This window comes from Nannobrachium achirus (assembly GCF_963921795.1).
Source record: "Nannobrachium achirus genome assembly, chromosome: 23".
NCBI lineage: Eukaryota > Metazoa > Chordata > Actinopteri > Myctophiformes > Myctophidae > Nannobrachium > Nannobrachium achirus.
Genome location: NC_137830.1, coordinates 26,930,534 through 26,947,084, shown reverse-complemented (window position 1 = coordinate 26,947,084; position 16,551 = coordinate 26,930,534). Strand labels below are relative to the sequence as shown.

At 41.2% G+C, this 16,551-nt stretch overlaps 1 protein-coding gene across 1 annotated transcript; it reads left to right on the top strand.

Annotated features, from left to right (window-relative positions):
- The first annotated feature begins 275 nt into the window (after positions 1-275).
- Positions 276-15,201, top strand: ints13 (integrator complex subunit 13). Its single transcript, XM_080754579.1, has 17 exons — positions 276-665; positions 1,370-1,635; positions 2,356-2,430; positions 2,839-3,041; positions 3,316-3,396; positions 3,586-3,676; positions 4,240-4,368; positions 7,699-7,783; positions 9,116-9,208; positions 9,887-9,976; positions 10,075-10,253; positions 10,862-11,026; positions 11,218-11,372; positions 12,554-12,787; positions 13,140-13,270; positions 13,452-13,581; positions 14,357-15,201. Exons 2-17 carry the CDS (start codon positions 1,411-1,413, stop codon positions 14,391-14,393), a joined length of 2,103 nt encoding a protein of 700 aa, XP_080610705.1. The 5' UTR covers positions 276-665; positions 1,370-1,410; the 3' UTR covers positions 14,394-15,201.
- Positions 15,202-16,551: the final 1,350 nt, after the last annotated feature.

The window sequence follows — 16,551 nt, the reverse complement described above, 5'->3', positions numbered from 1 at the left end:
ACAGTAAATCTAAACAGACAGTAAGTATGTACAAGGAATATACAAGTATACAAGTATATACAAGTATATACAAGGAAAACCAAATAAATACTTAATTACAGTAGGCCTACATAAGTAAATGTGCTTAGTTACTTTCACTACTGATAATGTATGCACATGCACAATGTACTTTTTTTTAGTTTTGTTTTGCTGTGTGTTCTTGGTTGCTAGGAACCAGTGAACTGTAGCTCGAGGAACCGGCCGGACCATCATACGTGACGGCTCCACCGGAAGTAACTAGCTTTTGTTTTGATGTCGGCGTTAATTCTTTTCATTTAGGGATAGTTACGAAACATTTTGAACGTTTTATACAAGGGTTGTTTTAGCCTACGTCTTTTAGCATAGAGATCTAGATGCAAACCATTATGTTTCTTTATTTGTATAGCTGGGTAAGAAAACGGAAAGAAATAGTTGTGCTAGCGGTAGTGAGCTAACGGGCTAGCAGTGCATGTCATGCTCTTGTCTTTGGTTAAAACCTCATTATTTGATTTATTTTGATTTAGCTGACATGTTGTCATACTGACTGAGTCTCACTGACGACATATAACCATTACCAAAGATAACTAAAAAACCCAGGGCGGGGCTTCCATCCATTCGCCTGAGAAAGTTTGATATTTCTTCTTCAGGTAAAGTCTTAAACTATAATATTTATTATTTTAGTATCTGTTTAGCGTATGTTTAATACACAGTCTGTCTGTCTGTCTGTCTGTCTGTCTGTCTGTCTGTCTGTCTGTCTGTCTGTCTGTCTGACTGACTGACTGACTGACTGACTGACAGATAGCAAATGAACACAAATAGCATGTGTCAACCAATCATAATGTATCAAATGTAAAAAAAGAGAATATAAATATAGCCTACATTATGGTTATATTTGTTGAATTTAGTTGCAGTGAAAGCTTCCACAAATGTGTGTAACCACGCATAATTACAGGTTATCTCAATATTTTATAATGCATCATTTTATAATTCAGACTAATAGCAGTTTCTTTCTTTATGTGCTCATTTCTCAAAGTCTCAAACTATATGTCACAGAATAAGAATTGCTGGGAATTAGCCAGCGAACTTGACTATCCTGTCTGTTGTGTTCAGACACCAAAACATTGTGTTTTTAACTCTAAATGTTTGATAATAAGTAATTAAATGGACCCCTAAAGTTATGTTACTCTGAGAGTGTACAAATGGAACCAAATGGATCGTCAAATGGCTCTATTTATACACATTCAACTTATGGTAATCTTTAACCTATGCCTTAAAATGAAATGTTTGAGGGCCGCTGACCTATAGACACCTGTACATAGAGGAAATAAACCATTCCTTTTTCGTTCTCCAGCCGTGCCCTCATAAGCACACACCCACCCCCTCTGATCCAAAATGAAGATGTTTGCTGTCTCCCACAAGACGGCCTTCGTGGTCGATCACTGTCCCTACATGGCTGAGTCCAGCCGGCAGCAGGTGGAGTGCGACGTGTTGACCAAGAGCCGCGGTCAGGGAGTCATCCCCCTGGCCCCTGTGTCCAAGTCCTTGTGGACCTGCGCTGTCGAGTGCTCCATGGAATACTGCCGAATCCTCTACGATGTCTACCCCACCAACAAACTGGTTAGCCTCAACTTATAGAGTTGTTCCAATAACTATCACGAATGCCTCTGATATGGCCCAATTTTTGGTTTGGTATTGGCGAATGGCGACTACGCGAGTATCCGATATTATTTATGTGATTATGGCTCATTCGTGTTACACAGGCAAACAATAATGTATGGTGCTAGTGGAGACTAAATACTTTTGAACTAGCAAAACTGCATTTATTTTGTGTATGTATTGTTTTACAAATGGTTTAACATAAGCCACAAGGCCATGCAAGCTACAAATAATAACAATCATATCACATAATAGATACAGTCTCAGCAGAGAAAAAGCTGTTTAAAAGGCCTTTTTCTCTCTATCTCTACACACTGATAATGCAAGTTTAGGTATTGGGAAGGAACACCTTGTACACCTTGTGTTTTAGTTATAAAAACAACAACAACTGAGGACATTTTGCTATACTTGTACTGAATAGAGAGAGACAGGAAGGAAAAGGTGTGCATACACACGTGTGTGCTTGTGTGTAAAAGTATGTGTTTGCAGTTTGCACTAGAGACAAACTGTGTATGCTTGGTACAGGACTTGGTAAAACATTGTGTATTTGCCACACTTTGACATGGGGACTAGCTGTTTTTGGTGAATGTTCGCCCCAGTATAGGGACGATAGGGTTCGAGTGATTAACAATCCACGTTTGTTATTGAGTATACACTGATGAACATCTTGTTATTTTTCAGGTCAATTACATAGTGAGTGACTCAGAGTTTCACATCTTGAACAGCTGGAGACAGGAAGACCAGAGCACCCATGAGGTAAACCACACTTCCTGTTGTTTACAAGCCATGTAGAGTAGACTACTTCAAGTTGTTTCATTTCTAATTAATACAAAAATACAATTAAAAGATAAATAATGAGGAAAATGTAAGGGGAAGAAAAATGCCAACAAATGGCACTGGTTGAAGATCTTCGTTGAAGGTCGTATCATGATGTTAGTGGAACCATTTTAGACATTAGTTCTATCATTTGCCAACCTGATCTGAATGAAGCCCAGATGACAATTTTTTTCGTGGTATTTTACTTTACCACATTGTATTCATGCATATTTCCGCAACATTGTCACTAAACATCGCCCATGTTTTGTACACCTACCGTTGCTTAATACAATAAAGACATCCTTAGCCACATATATTCTCCTTTGTTTTCCTCCCCCTGGATGCTAGCTCATGGCTGCGCTGGCAGCTGTGGGGCCACCTAACCCCTGCGAGGACCCAGAGTGCTGCAGCATCCTGCATGGACTGGCGGTGGCCGTGGAGCAGCTGTGTAAGATAACGGAGCTGCAGCACGAGAAACGCACAGCGCTGATGGACACGGCTGAGAAGGTCGCCAACAGGGGGCGCATTATCTGCCTGACCAACGCTAAAAGGTGAGCAGTGACGCAGGCAGCAGTGACATCAGGATGGAATGGATGTGTTTTTCCACTCGGGTTTTGGGGGCATTATCTTTTGGAAACCTGAATCGACGATCCCTGTGGGGACTAGGGGAAATTTCGTTCCCTGCATTTGACCACCCATCCTAACTATTAGGCTGCCACCTATGGGTGCCAGGGAACAGTTAGGGGAGCAGTGTCTTGCTCAAAGACACGTCAGCATGAGGCCAGGAGATTAACGGGAGTATCTTGTTGTTCATCTGTTGCACAGCGACACCCACGTGCGAATGTTGGAAGACTGCATCCAAGAAACCATTCAAGACCAGAACAGACTGGCAGCAGGATCGGACAGGTCAGTGTGCAATATGAGGTGTATACTGTGGGTTTGTTGTACTGTATCTTATTGTGGGACTGAAAGGTGTGTGTGTGTGTGTGTGTGTGTGTGTGTGTGTGTGTGTGTGTGTGTGTGTGTGTGTGTGTGTGTGTGTGTGTGTGCGTGTGCGTGCGTGCGTGCGCGTGCGTGCGTGCGCGTGTTTTCCAGGCTGATGGCCCTGCAGCAGTGTGAGTTGGTGCTGGTCCACATCTACCCACAGGGAGAGGACACACTGGTCTCTGACCGTCCAAAGAAAGAGGTAGGAGAGCAACCTCAACCGGTTCAAACACCTGGTACATGTACTGACTGAGACACTGGTGATCGAGAAACAAAGATGGACCCAGACCCACGCATCAGTAATGTGTGTGAGAGAGAGAGGGGGACAACATATCGTGTGACCAAAATGTTTCTGCGCACACAGTAAGGCACACGTCTGTATAGTGTGCGTGTGATGTATAGTTTAATACGTTTGCACATTGTCCACAATCAATCAGGATTGTAGACAATGTGTTGTGTGACTTTTGCAACATTAATGACTTGTTTCTCCATTGATCATTAATTAATTATCATGACAGTTGTCGTGTTTTTTGTTCCAGTTATTAGTGGCATATAATAGAGTAAGATTTTGAGATTTCTCATTTCAAAATGACCCCCCCCCCCCCCCTTTGTTAAATCAATCAACCTGGCTTTATTTATATACCATGTCATACATCAGATGCTGAACAAAATAAATAAATAGAGGTATATGGTATATTGAACAAAGCATTGCTGTTTCTCTGGAGAGTTCCAGTGTGGAGTTCTTAAAGCCCTCTCCTCCTCCAGATTTCTCCTCTGCTGACCAGCGAGGTGCACAGCGTGCGGGCAGGGAGGCACCTGGCGACAAAACTCAACGTTCTGGTCCAGCAGCACTTTGACCTGGCCTCCACTACCATCACCAACATCCCAATGAAGGTGAGGCTGGTTCCGCCTGCAGCCTGACCACACGAACCACAGCAAATCATCTTATAACTCGCACACAACAACTCTTGGTATTGCAGATGGACATTATCTAATGCATGAACAATGTTTTATTAATTTAAAAATGAATGCCTTCTGCTCACCTCAGCTTTCTCCTCTCATTACTTACTTTCTTTCCTCCTTATTTTTGTTTTCTTCCTGTTTCTTTACTACCTTATTTGATTTATTTCCTCTCTTCCTTCTTCCCTGCCACATGTGCACCATGTTCACCACTCACCGTCTCATAATATTCAGAACTTATGTTTTTATTTGATTTCATCTGCATGTTGATATACGTCTCTTTGGAGCTGCTGCTGCTGCTGCTGTTTTCATGCTGTATTTTCTGTTTTGCTAGCCCACATTAAATGTTTGCGACCAGGTCAGTAGTTCTCTCTCACACACACACCTAAGTGAGGGAGCACAGCCGTTTGTACAGCAGGCCATCTTTTATTAGGACAGCCAGAATGAGCAACTTGGTGGTGTTGTTACGGCACAGGACAGGCAACTGTGGTCTGGACCAGTTGAGACTAGCGTGACCTCAGCATACATGATGTCCCTGCATCGCAGAATCTGCCAGTAGTGGAAAAAGTGACAATACTGCAATGTAGTATAAAAGCATTGACATCAAATTGTACTTGGAAGTACCAAAAGTTAATGTACTCAAAAAACGAATTATTAAAAAAAAAAAATCATACTTTGAAAATAGCAGATCTACAAGTTCACATTGCAAGCATTGAAATGCTTTACTCAGGATCTTTTTCTACATTGTGAATAAAATAGATAAATAATAAATAAACGTTAAGATTCAAAAGTGAATAATGAAATAGTAGAATAAAGTGAAATTGCAAAAGTATCAACAATTGTGTACAGTAAGCTATATTATGTTATGTATATTTTAGTGATCTGATCTGAACAACTGTAGATTTTGAGGCTGTAATCCTGTATTATTATTGTTATTATTATTATTATTATTTTGTCTAACAGACACACGTTATTAATAGAGTAGAGTATTAATAAATCAGTACTTTTTTTAGATCAGATTCAGCAGGACCATGGACAACATCCTAGTGAATAGGGTTAGCATTAACTTCATGTCATTCACACAGCAGTGAGTGAAGTGAACTTGGTTGGACCGGTGTTGCCTCTCCTTGCCTTGTGACGACATCCATCTGATGTGGATAGACTTTCCTCCCTGGCCTCCGTAGCCCAGTCAGCCTCCCCTCCTCCCTTTAACGCTGTATATATTCTTGATGTGGTGTTCTGTGCTGTCTAGGGATGGGACGATTATCGTTCATCGTGATTAAAAAGCTGCTCACAATAATCGCATCACAGAGATTTTAATGTATCTTGAAATTCAATTGGATGAATTCGCTTTTGTTGACCTGAAGATTCAGTAGTACCACTCTATACTTGATAAAACGGAACTGTAAAGAAAGAGTGCATTTGGTACGCTCTTATTTCACTAGTCTACACAAATCGATTTGCCTAAAATAGCAGATCTGCAAGCTCACAACGCCTTTTGAGCTTTTAGATCGGCTATTTTTGGCGAACATTACCCTCAGAATATGTATGCTGGGGATTCAAGTGCCTAACGAAAGTGTCATTTTGAGTTTTTAAGTATACATTGATTATCGCAATTCTTTTTTGACACAATAATCGTGACATGTAGTTTTCATATCGTCCCATTCCTACTGCTGTCTTTATAAATAGTCTTCTATCTGACAATCTGACCCCCTCCTCGCCCCCCCCCCCCCACCCACCCACCCACCCACCCACTTTCAGTGTCCTTGTTGACTGACTCTCTCTCTGCAGCTGAACTCCCTAGATAGTAGAGATTTGAAACCATAGACGTAATTCAAGTAACAGTCATACAATATTCAATACAGCTTGAATATACCATAGGCTGACTGACACACATCATGACATTTTACTTGACAATTTATTGTCATACAAATTTGGGCTTTGTAAGCAAAGGTTGCACAGGGACAAAAAAGAAATGTAATTACAAATGTTATACATTTGTAGATCTGCCATTTCCACTATTTTGTTTGACATTTTTGAAAATGTATACATTTTTATTCGGCCGATAATGCAAAATAATTGTGATTATCTTGAATCATTTTCATTTGGCGATTATGCAACAATAATTGTGACAGGCTTAGTCATACATTAAGACAGATACAACGCTGATGAAATTATGATGCCAAAATGTGTACGTTGTGCAGCGTATCATGCCAATTTGTTTACTGTATTTAGATAAAAGTCAGAACAGTTCTGTGAGATTTTCTTGTAAGAAATACATTAAGACAGGCCTATGGGCCTGTATCCACCAAAGTTTTTCTTTTTTTCCCCCTTTTTTTTCGCCAGAACGTGTACGTATTTACACTGCTGGAAATGGCAGCAGCATAATTAGTAGGGCTGTCACTATTATGACATTTTACATGGCGATTAATTGCCACACAAATAATGTAATCAATAAATGATTTTATTGTGTTTTATGTTGCTGAAAATTACATTTGTATTAGGCATTTAGGCTTTGAAGTTGCATGTGGCAGATATGACACATAACCTATACTAAGAAATGCCATATTTAAATAGCTTTATACATTAATAGTGGAAATAGCTGATCTACGAGCTCACAACGATGCGTTGTGAGCTTGTAGATCTGCTATTTCCGCTATCTTTGAAAGTGTTTTAAAAATATGACACGTTCAACATTATGATTATGACAAAATAATTGCGATTACCACAAATAATTGTGATTAGGCAATTATGTCATAATTGTTACAGTTCTAATTATAAGGCACTGAGGTTCTATTCTGTACTGCATGTTCGTTCACGGTTGGCCTTACCTTTCCTCTGAGCATCCAGAGTTGATAGAGTCCAGCTGGAAAACTATATCTTGGTGGACACAGCCCTCTAATGGCAAGACGTTATGGATTATCATGTGTCATGTGTATTCTACACACTGTAAACTGAGCTTAGTGAAAACCATGTATGACTTTCAGCAGCGAACCTTTCTATCATCCTGTTCTCCATCACTTTTTACCCCTCTGGGCCATGAAAGCAGCTGTGTGTGTGTGTGTGTGTGTGTGTGTGTGTGTGTGTGTGTGTGTGTGTGTGTGTGTGTGTGTGTGTGTGTGTGTGTGTGTGTGTGTACATACATATATAATGTGTGTGCGTGGTTAAGCACATGTATTTCTGTATACATTGTGTATGGCATGTTGAATTCACCCTAACCTCTGTGTGTTATTCATGTATTATTACTACTGTGTGGATGTACAGGAGGAACAGCACGCCAACACGTCAGCCAATTACGACGTGGAACTCCTCCATCACAGAGACGCTCACCTGGAGTTCTTCAAAAGCGGTGTGTTCACTGTCTTTCGGGATTTTGAGGATTCATCTTTGTATTTGAATTCTTCTCTATGCTTTATTTGGATCACTGGCTCTCAACTTGTGGTCCAGGGACCCTCAGCTCCTTGGTGGTCCGCAGGGAAATAAGAACAGTTTAAACATTTGAGCCCTATTTCATTTGACAGCTGTTTGAAAATAGATCTAGAAGCATGTTGTGTGACCAGGTTGAAGCTGGAATTGAAGCTCACTTCCAGGTTCTCTTTCAGCCTGGTGTTCCTATCTGCCCAGCAGATGTCGCTATTTCACTGTCTACCAGTCACAATACATTATAATCTCAATACAAGGTTTTGTTATAGTATAAACTTTTAACTGTGGCCATAACATTTGATGTTAATGTGTTCAATATAACACATTGCCACATATGGCAAAATACGTATTGCCTTATATTCAATGACAGCTAGTCAAGGTTTGTCAATGTTCTTTCAGTATACACATGGTAGTGAATACATTTTTCCAAGTTTCTTCTGCTATATCATGTACACATGTGTTTCTACAGTTAAATGGATAGGCCTTAACCCATGGGATGCTCAGGTTTCTAACATTTCTAGCTGTTGCTGCTGCCGCCGTTCACTCACGCTTTATTTTGAAGAGCCTCGGAAGCTTTGTGCGTGTGCACGTGAGTGTCCGCTGACGATTGAGGAAGAAAATCCATTTGTTTACAAACGCTCGCGAAACTAAAATCCAAACCGCGGGCGACCATCGCGGTAAAGTGTCGCCGTGAAAACAATCAGATCTCTGCTTCCCTGGCGTTCTTTTCACCTCATTCATAGATAAAGCCCTTTTTATGTTTCAGGCTAGAATGGAAATCAATGAAGCCTAGAGCATCCATTTTCTCTCTCTCTCTCTGAGCTACGGGGTGACGTATGGACTAGGGTCATTCACAGGTCACAGCATGCACGTAGAGCTGTACCAGTTAACCCCTTGTTGTCACGTTCATGAACGAGACGACTCCTTTTGGCAGGGTGACCCCTAGTGGCCTTAACTTGTTACTGAACGGGTTTGGCACCCAAGTTGTTAATACACATTTATGTGCCTCATGCCTCATTGCACAGTTTATATACCTACTTCTTTGTCCCCCTGCCCTTATTATGTTATTATGATGATGTAGATGCTGTTGAATGCTTCTTCCTTTCTTTTTTATTACTATTGTCCTCGTTAACACAGTACTTTGTGGACCTTACACAATTGCATTTGGCTTCTTGTACCTGTATGAGTGGTGACACAAATAACCTTTTTGATTCATTAAGTCTTACTGATTGATTCTCCCTCTTCGTCTCTGCCATAGGTGACCTGCACATGGCAGGTAGCACCAGCAGAGACAGTGGACTGAAGGAGACGGTTACACTGAAGTGGTGCACTCCCAGAACCAACAGTATAGGTAGGGTCACCTTGTATCACTCCTAGAACCAACAGTATTAGGTAGGCACCTTGTATCACTCCCAGAACCAACCGTATTGGTAGGGTCACCTTGTATCACTCCCAGAACCAACATTTTAGGTAGGCACCTTGTAGCTCTCTCTACGATGGAGAAAGGTCATTTGACAACTATGTCCAAACTACAACAAAGGTGGCAGTGCATTTAGTGGCCAGTCCGGTGCGCCATTTGTTTCAAATAACATTAGTTCACAACAGTATCACAACAGCTTTTCTCAACTAAAGAGTGGGGAGACTAGCTTTAGATAGTGTTTCTTAATTTTTCAGGGCTTAAATATTCTTAAATACGGTTTCATTTGGCGTATTACTGTATCCCTCATTTCTCATTCATGCTTTATTCACCAGGGAAATGTAATGTTATATTTCTTAAATGTCATAATAAGTGTTGTACATACTTATGTTATTGTATAAGACGTCATGAAGACAAATGCTTTTGCATGGAGGTTTTTAGAATACCATTCCTAGTTAAGAATACTACATTGTGTGTGTGTGTGTGTGTGTGTGTGTGTGTGTGTGTGTGTGTGTGTGTGTGTGTGTGTGTGTGTGTGTGTGTGTGTGTGTGTGTGTGTGTGTGTGTGTGTGTGTGTGTGTGTGTGTGTGTGTGTGTGTTGATTTCCCCCAGAGCTCCATTACTGTACAGGAGCCTATAGAATCTCACCGACAGATGTGAACAGTCGTCCGTCTTCCTGTTTGACCAACTTCCTCCTCAACGGTAATCTCAAGTGGTCTTGTCACAAGGAACACTTCGTAATGAATACATATATTTTTTCTTTTTAATTATTATTTTCTTTTTTAATAAATGATTGACAGGACGGTCAGTGCTCCTAGAGCAGCCCAGGAAGTCGGGTTCAAAGGTCATCAGCCACATGCTGAGCAGCCACGGCGGTGAGATCTTCCTGCACGTGCTCAATATGACCCGCTCCACCCTGGAGGACCCACCCTCTATCAGCGAGGGCTGCGGTGGCCGCGTCACCGACTACCGGATCACTGTGAGTTAGAACTTAAAACTGCTACAACATAGTCATCTATTCTAAACCACTGATTATTAGGGGTGCAGAAAAAAATCGATTTGAATTCGAATTGGGTTTTTTAATTTCGATTTTTTAATTATGATTTCTTTTTATTAGATATTATGTTTTATTTGTACAAGTTAAAAGAATGTGTGCAAGCATGAATAAATCAGACATGTTGTCTTGGATTTACCTTTGTGTGTTTACATTATTGCAATAAGTTGATAAAACCTTTACAATTATAAAAGCCACGTAAATGTACTCTGCTTTCATGCCAGCAGACTGGAGTAGATCCTGATATCCTATTAACTGAATAGAGAATCGTTTTGAATCGAGACCGATCGTGAATCGTGACCCCAAGAATCGATTCTGAATCGAATCGTGGGATACCCAAAGTTCGCAGCCCTACTGGTTATCAAATCTTTTCATGTTGAGGACCCCCCAAGTTGAATTATATTTGTCCACAAATCCAGATTAGAAAAGATTGTGTTTTTTCAATTTGCCCAAAATAGGGACACCAGGGTTAATGTGTTTACGTTCAAGAGAATCATGTGTGTGTGTTTGTGTGTTCATGTTGCCATCCTCAGGACTTCGGGGAGTTCATGAGAGAGAACCGCCTGACCCCGGTGTCAGAGTTGACCCATGACCCCAGTGGGAAGCTGCCTGCGGAGAGAGCCAAAGCCCAGCTGGAACGATACACACGCTACTGGCCCATGATCATCTCCCAGACCACCATCTTCAACATGCAGGCTGTGAGAACTTTAACTTTATTAGGGCTAGGCAATTACTGCTGTTGTGCTCCCACCTTTTTCACATTATGTCTAACTTCATGTTAGACATACGGTGCTACGCTATTCCTGCTGCTATGTGGACCTCCCGATGCGTTGCCAATTTGCAACTTCTGCCTAACCGTTTCTGTCTGTCCGTCTTTGTCCTTCCCCAGGTTGTCCCCCTTGCTAACCTGATAGTGAAGGAGACGCTATCAGAGGAGGACGTACTGACCTGTCAGAAAACAGTCTACAACCTGGTGGACATGGAAAGGAAGAATGATCCTCTGCCCATCTCCACTGTGGGCTCTAGAGGAAAGGGACCCAAGAGGTACACTGCTACACTGTGTGTGTGTGTACATTGCTTTTTTAGAGGGCTATGGTATGCACAGGATAATATCTGCCCCACCGGTTGTCGTTGAGAAATAACTCCAGACAGGATGATTAGACACTGAGGCAAAGCTGAGGTGTTTAACACCTGGGGAGCCAAACTCGTTCAGGGACGAGTTATGGCCACTAGGTGTCCCCCTGCCACAGGAAGTTATATCGTTCACAGACGTGGCAACAAACAGTTAACTTTTTGAGACTGGAGCTGCCCTTTGAATGACCCTAGTGCATTACGTCACCCACTCAATGCAGGCAGCCCCTCTGGGGAAGACATCACGGAAGGACTTATCATGCTTTACATTCTACTTTGAAACATAAGAACGGCTTTATCTCAGAATGACATGAAAACTGCCCCATGGAAGCAGAGAGCTGATTGTTTTCACGGCGACACTTTACCGCGATTTTACCACGATTTTTGGATTTTAGTTTCGCGAGTGTTTGTAAACAAATGGATTATCCTCCTCAATCTTCTCTGGACACGCACGTGCACACGCACGAAGCTTGCGAGGCACGTCAAAACAAAGCGTAAGTCAATGGTGGCAGCAGCAACAGCTATAAATGTTATAAACCTTAGCAGCCCATGTGTTAATCAGGGAGTTATTTCTTATCAACAAATGGCGGGCGGATATTATCCTGCTTATTACACAGCTACTGAATAAATAAATGAAGAAATTGACCCAAAAGGAACAACAAAACAAAGTATTTCCTTGCTTACAAGGAAGTGAAAGTTGTTAAAAGTGTTACACTGGCCATCTGCCCAGCGCAACACGGCCGCCTCAGAAAACAAAGAAGTGTTGATCAAATAGCATACATTTTTGGTTACTGCGTCTTTCTCGCTTCAAATGTTTTCAAAAACATTCTTGAGAACAATGTTTAGTTGTAAATGACATTGTGTTTTTGTTGGCTGTCATGTTGGATACAGCATAAAAACCAAGCAGCGCAGCCAGGTGCTCTGAGTGAGCCAGAACACACCACTGAAGTCAGCGATTGACCCATCAGAATCAAGCATTCAACCAAGCGGTGTAATAATGTCATTTATGGGAAGCGCTAAGATAAAAGGTTTCTTCCCGTAAGCAACGATACATACGTGTGCTGACAAAGAAGCGTGTGTTTGTGTGACTACAGAGACGAGCAGTACCGTATCATGTGGAACGAGCTGGAGACACTGGTGAAGACGCATGCAGCGGCCAGCGAGCGCCACCACAGGGTGCTGGAGTGCATCGTGGCGTGCCGCAGCAAACCCCCCGAAGAGGACGACCGCAAGAAGAGAGGCAGGAAGAGGGAGGACAAGGAGGACAGAGCGGAGAAGAACGGTAGCAAAGACACCGGCGACGACAAGAACTGGCAGGATGCCGACAGGTAAGGAGAAAGACGTGAGATGGCAGTGGTTCTCAAATTGTGGAAAAAAAAACTCTCGCGGACTCTCACGTGTCCCTAGCAAAGTTGTGACATATTTGAAATTCTACAGTATTTTAAACCACCAAATATTCTCACACAGATTATTTATCATTTTTGGCCCTTAAATCTTTGCTTTTGATTGTACTTTTTTCTGCCTTCTTCCCATTTACACACTCGCACGCATGCACTCATGTACACATGTTGCGAAAGTAAATCTTCAATCCAACGCCCTTAGACTCTACAAGTTTGAGCTGTGGTCTAACCCCTGATCGTAAACATCATATCCACCCCTTGTTGTTTTCACCCTGACCAGGCTGAAGGGGGCGCTAGACAAAGAGGAGGAGTCAGAGCTGATTATAAAGGACTCTCCGGACTCTCCAGAGCCACAGATCAAGAGGCCTCGTCTCATCACAGAGGAAGTCCAGCCACCAGAGAAAGCTAAAGGTACAAGAACTCACTCAACTGCTTGACTCTTATTCAGATCAGGACATGTAGCGGTGCAACAGTTCATTGAACTTGAAGATTTAATTGGTTATAAAAAATCCATGTAAAAAAATAATAATAATCATTGTTATTTTCATCCCTACTAACGTGTAATATCCATGTGTGTGTCCCTGTATTCCAGGGCCAGTGTCTCTGCTCAGCTTGTGGACCAATAGGATCACAGCTGCCAACTCCAGGAAGGAGTTCTTTGGTAGAATCAACTCTGTCAACAACCAGGCTGACCTGTACCAGCATCTGAAAGAGGAGAACGGGTGAGTGGGGCCTACGCTTAAAGTACCAGTATGATGAAAACGAAATAAAAACTATGTTATGACAGGGACTAAATGTATTGTATTGACAATTTTGTCAACAAATAAAAACTAGACTAAAATGTTACGGGTGAGTGGGGCCTACGCTTAAAGTAAAAGTATGATGAAAACTAAATAAAAACTATGTTATGACTGGGACTAAATGTATTGTATGGACAATTTTGTCAACAAATAAAAACTAGACTAAAATGTTAGGGAGGGACAAGTGGAGAAGAGAACTAAAAGTCCTTTTATGTTTGGTTGCGCTCGGCGGTTGCGCTCTGAAGATCTATAAGCTTGTATATCAGCTATTCTTAGCATGCAACCAAGTGTAAAATTAGTATTATGACGCCATGAAGGCCTAGCCTGGAATTTCTCATCCCGAAGAGTTGGGTGACCAATCAGGGCTCAATATTAGTCTGGTCTAACCAATTGTGTCCAGAGCAATTCTTTTAACCCAGCCCTTGGAGAAAAAAAACCTTCTTATAGAAGTACCAACCAGACTCGTATCCACGCAGTGATATAGTCTGGCTACACGAGGCTAATGCAAAAAAGAACTTTAACAGTCTGTTCAAAACACTGCATGCTAACAAGAAATCTTCATGATATTACTCTTTGCTTATTTTTCTTCATGATTAACATCAGTTCATGGTTTATATTATTTGCACACACAAAACGATAGAAACCAAAGATATAGAACAAATTATTTGTATTTATTTCTTTAATCTATTCTTTTCAGCATGGATGTTCATGAAAATGGCAAAGCCTCCAGATGATGACAGTTTCCAGACATCTCATACTGATCTTGATGGTTGGGACCACAGACTGTTCTCTGCAACTCTTTTCCAAATAAGGGCATGCCATGGACATAGACCTGCTATGGCAGAATCTAAATATGGACATGGAAATGGAATTGCAAAAAAGAAATTACAATACAGGATTTTATACAGTACATGTTTTGCTGTTGTTGTTTTTTTTTGTGTTTTTTTTACAAAAAGGCTTTTGTAGTTGATTTTGTGGAGAGGGACGTTTATCTTCTGTTAAATTAGGTTAAAGGACAACTTTGTTTTTTTACAACAAGGGTTCATATTTTAGAGAATATGAAAGAGGAGTGTTAAAATGTTTTCATTTACTGCTTTCTATTGTTTTAGCGATTTTAGTATTTTGATTTCAGTGGTTGGGGGCATGCATACAAGTGGCTAAATATGTATTTTTAGACATAATAAGCCGCCAACCTGGGGGCATGCATGCAAATCAAAATCGTTAAAATCACTAAAACGATTGAAAGAAGTAAATGTAAACATTTTAACACTCATCTTTTCTTTTCTACAATGACCATCTAAAATATGAAACCTTGTAAAAAAACAAGTTGTCCTTTAATCTCTGGTCATTGTGTGGTCCTGATAGTTAAGTCGATCACTTAAAAATATGACCACTCTTTGATATTGTACCCAGATGGTTCATTGGTATGATGTACCTGGGACCTCATTTATAATAATAATAAAAGAGGAGACAAAAAAAACCCAAATAAAGAATCTTCTGTCAAGTTGTATGATGCAATAATAGAGATTTGAAAAGTGGAACTCTAGAATCACAACTTTAAATACTAGAGCCTAGTGTCAGATTATCTTACTATAGACCAAGACATTGAGAAAAGTAATTGCAGTGTGTTGATCATGACACCACAATAAATACAGTATTTCAACAATTCATAACTTTGCTTGGTTTTAACAGGAAACATCACATTTGTGTGTTAAAAAAATATAATCCTGGTGTAAGTGGAATTTATGTTTTGCTTTTATATTGTTCAAAACGTATTTTTTTTTGTGTTCAATATAGTTAGATTTGGACAACTTAAGACCGTAAAGTCGCTGTCAGGCAGAAAGATTGCATCTTTAATACATTTATTTCTTAGACTTGATCGAATGAGTGTTGCACCAAAGTAACCGATTTACAAGCTTAAAATGTGCCGCATTTGCTATTTTATAACATTTTGGGAAAAGTTTGCACATTTCATCTATGACACGCCCAAAGTAGGGACACTGGGTTGAAAGTGGGTTTATGAATATTTAACCAATGAAAAGTATTAAGAGCTTGTGACTACAATTTCTTCATAAGCTCCAGGTAATAGTTTTCAATAATAATGCTACAAATAATACTTTTTCAATCTTGTAGTTACAGATGTTATTTATTCCATTTCCTGAACAGTTTTTAACTTGGTTTCCGCTCGACAGCAACTATAAAATAACTAAGTCCATGAAGTTTTTCATTATTGCCATATGTTTCCAAATTACTTAATCAACTAAAGATTAAGTTCATCTCTGCATGTCTTCTTGGACCCTTCCCCCCATGTCCTGCTGTGCGAGTGTTGTGATGGGAGACGCCTGTATTGCTCGTGGCGGTGAAACACCTCCTTGTTGAAGGTCCCTCCGCCCTGCCCATAACCTGAGCTAAGCAGCCCTTTATCCTCTGGCGTCAGGCTGATCCACAGTCTAGGTGGCGGTGGAGGAAACTCGGGCTGGAACAATGGAGGCAGCCTGGGCCTGATTGCTCTCTTATCCACGGTGTGAACGGAGAGCACCCTGCCCGCAGGGAAAAACGTAACCGTTCTCATCCTCCTGTGCCTTTTGCTGAAGTAGAGCGCCGCAACGACGAGGATGACCACCAGAATGAGGAAGCAGACGACCAGAAGGGCGGCAAGCACGCCGGCCATCCACTGTTGAGTGTCTGGTTGTCGTACGGAGCTGATAGCAGTAGTATTCGGCATTGATGCTGAGACACTGCTATTGGAAGTGGGCTTTGGCGGAACACTGGTAGTGGGATTTGTGGAAGGACTTATGCCTAATTTAGGAGTCGGAGTGCTTGTGATGCTTGTGATGACCGTAGGGCTGCCAGTCCCACCAGGCGTGGGACTGGAATGATTTGAGAAGCAGT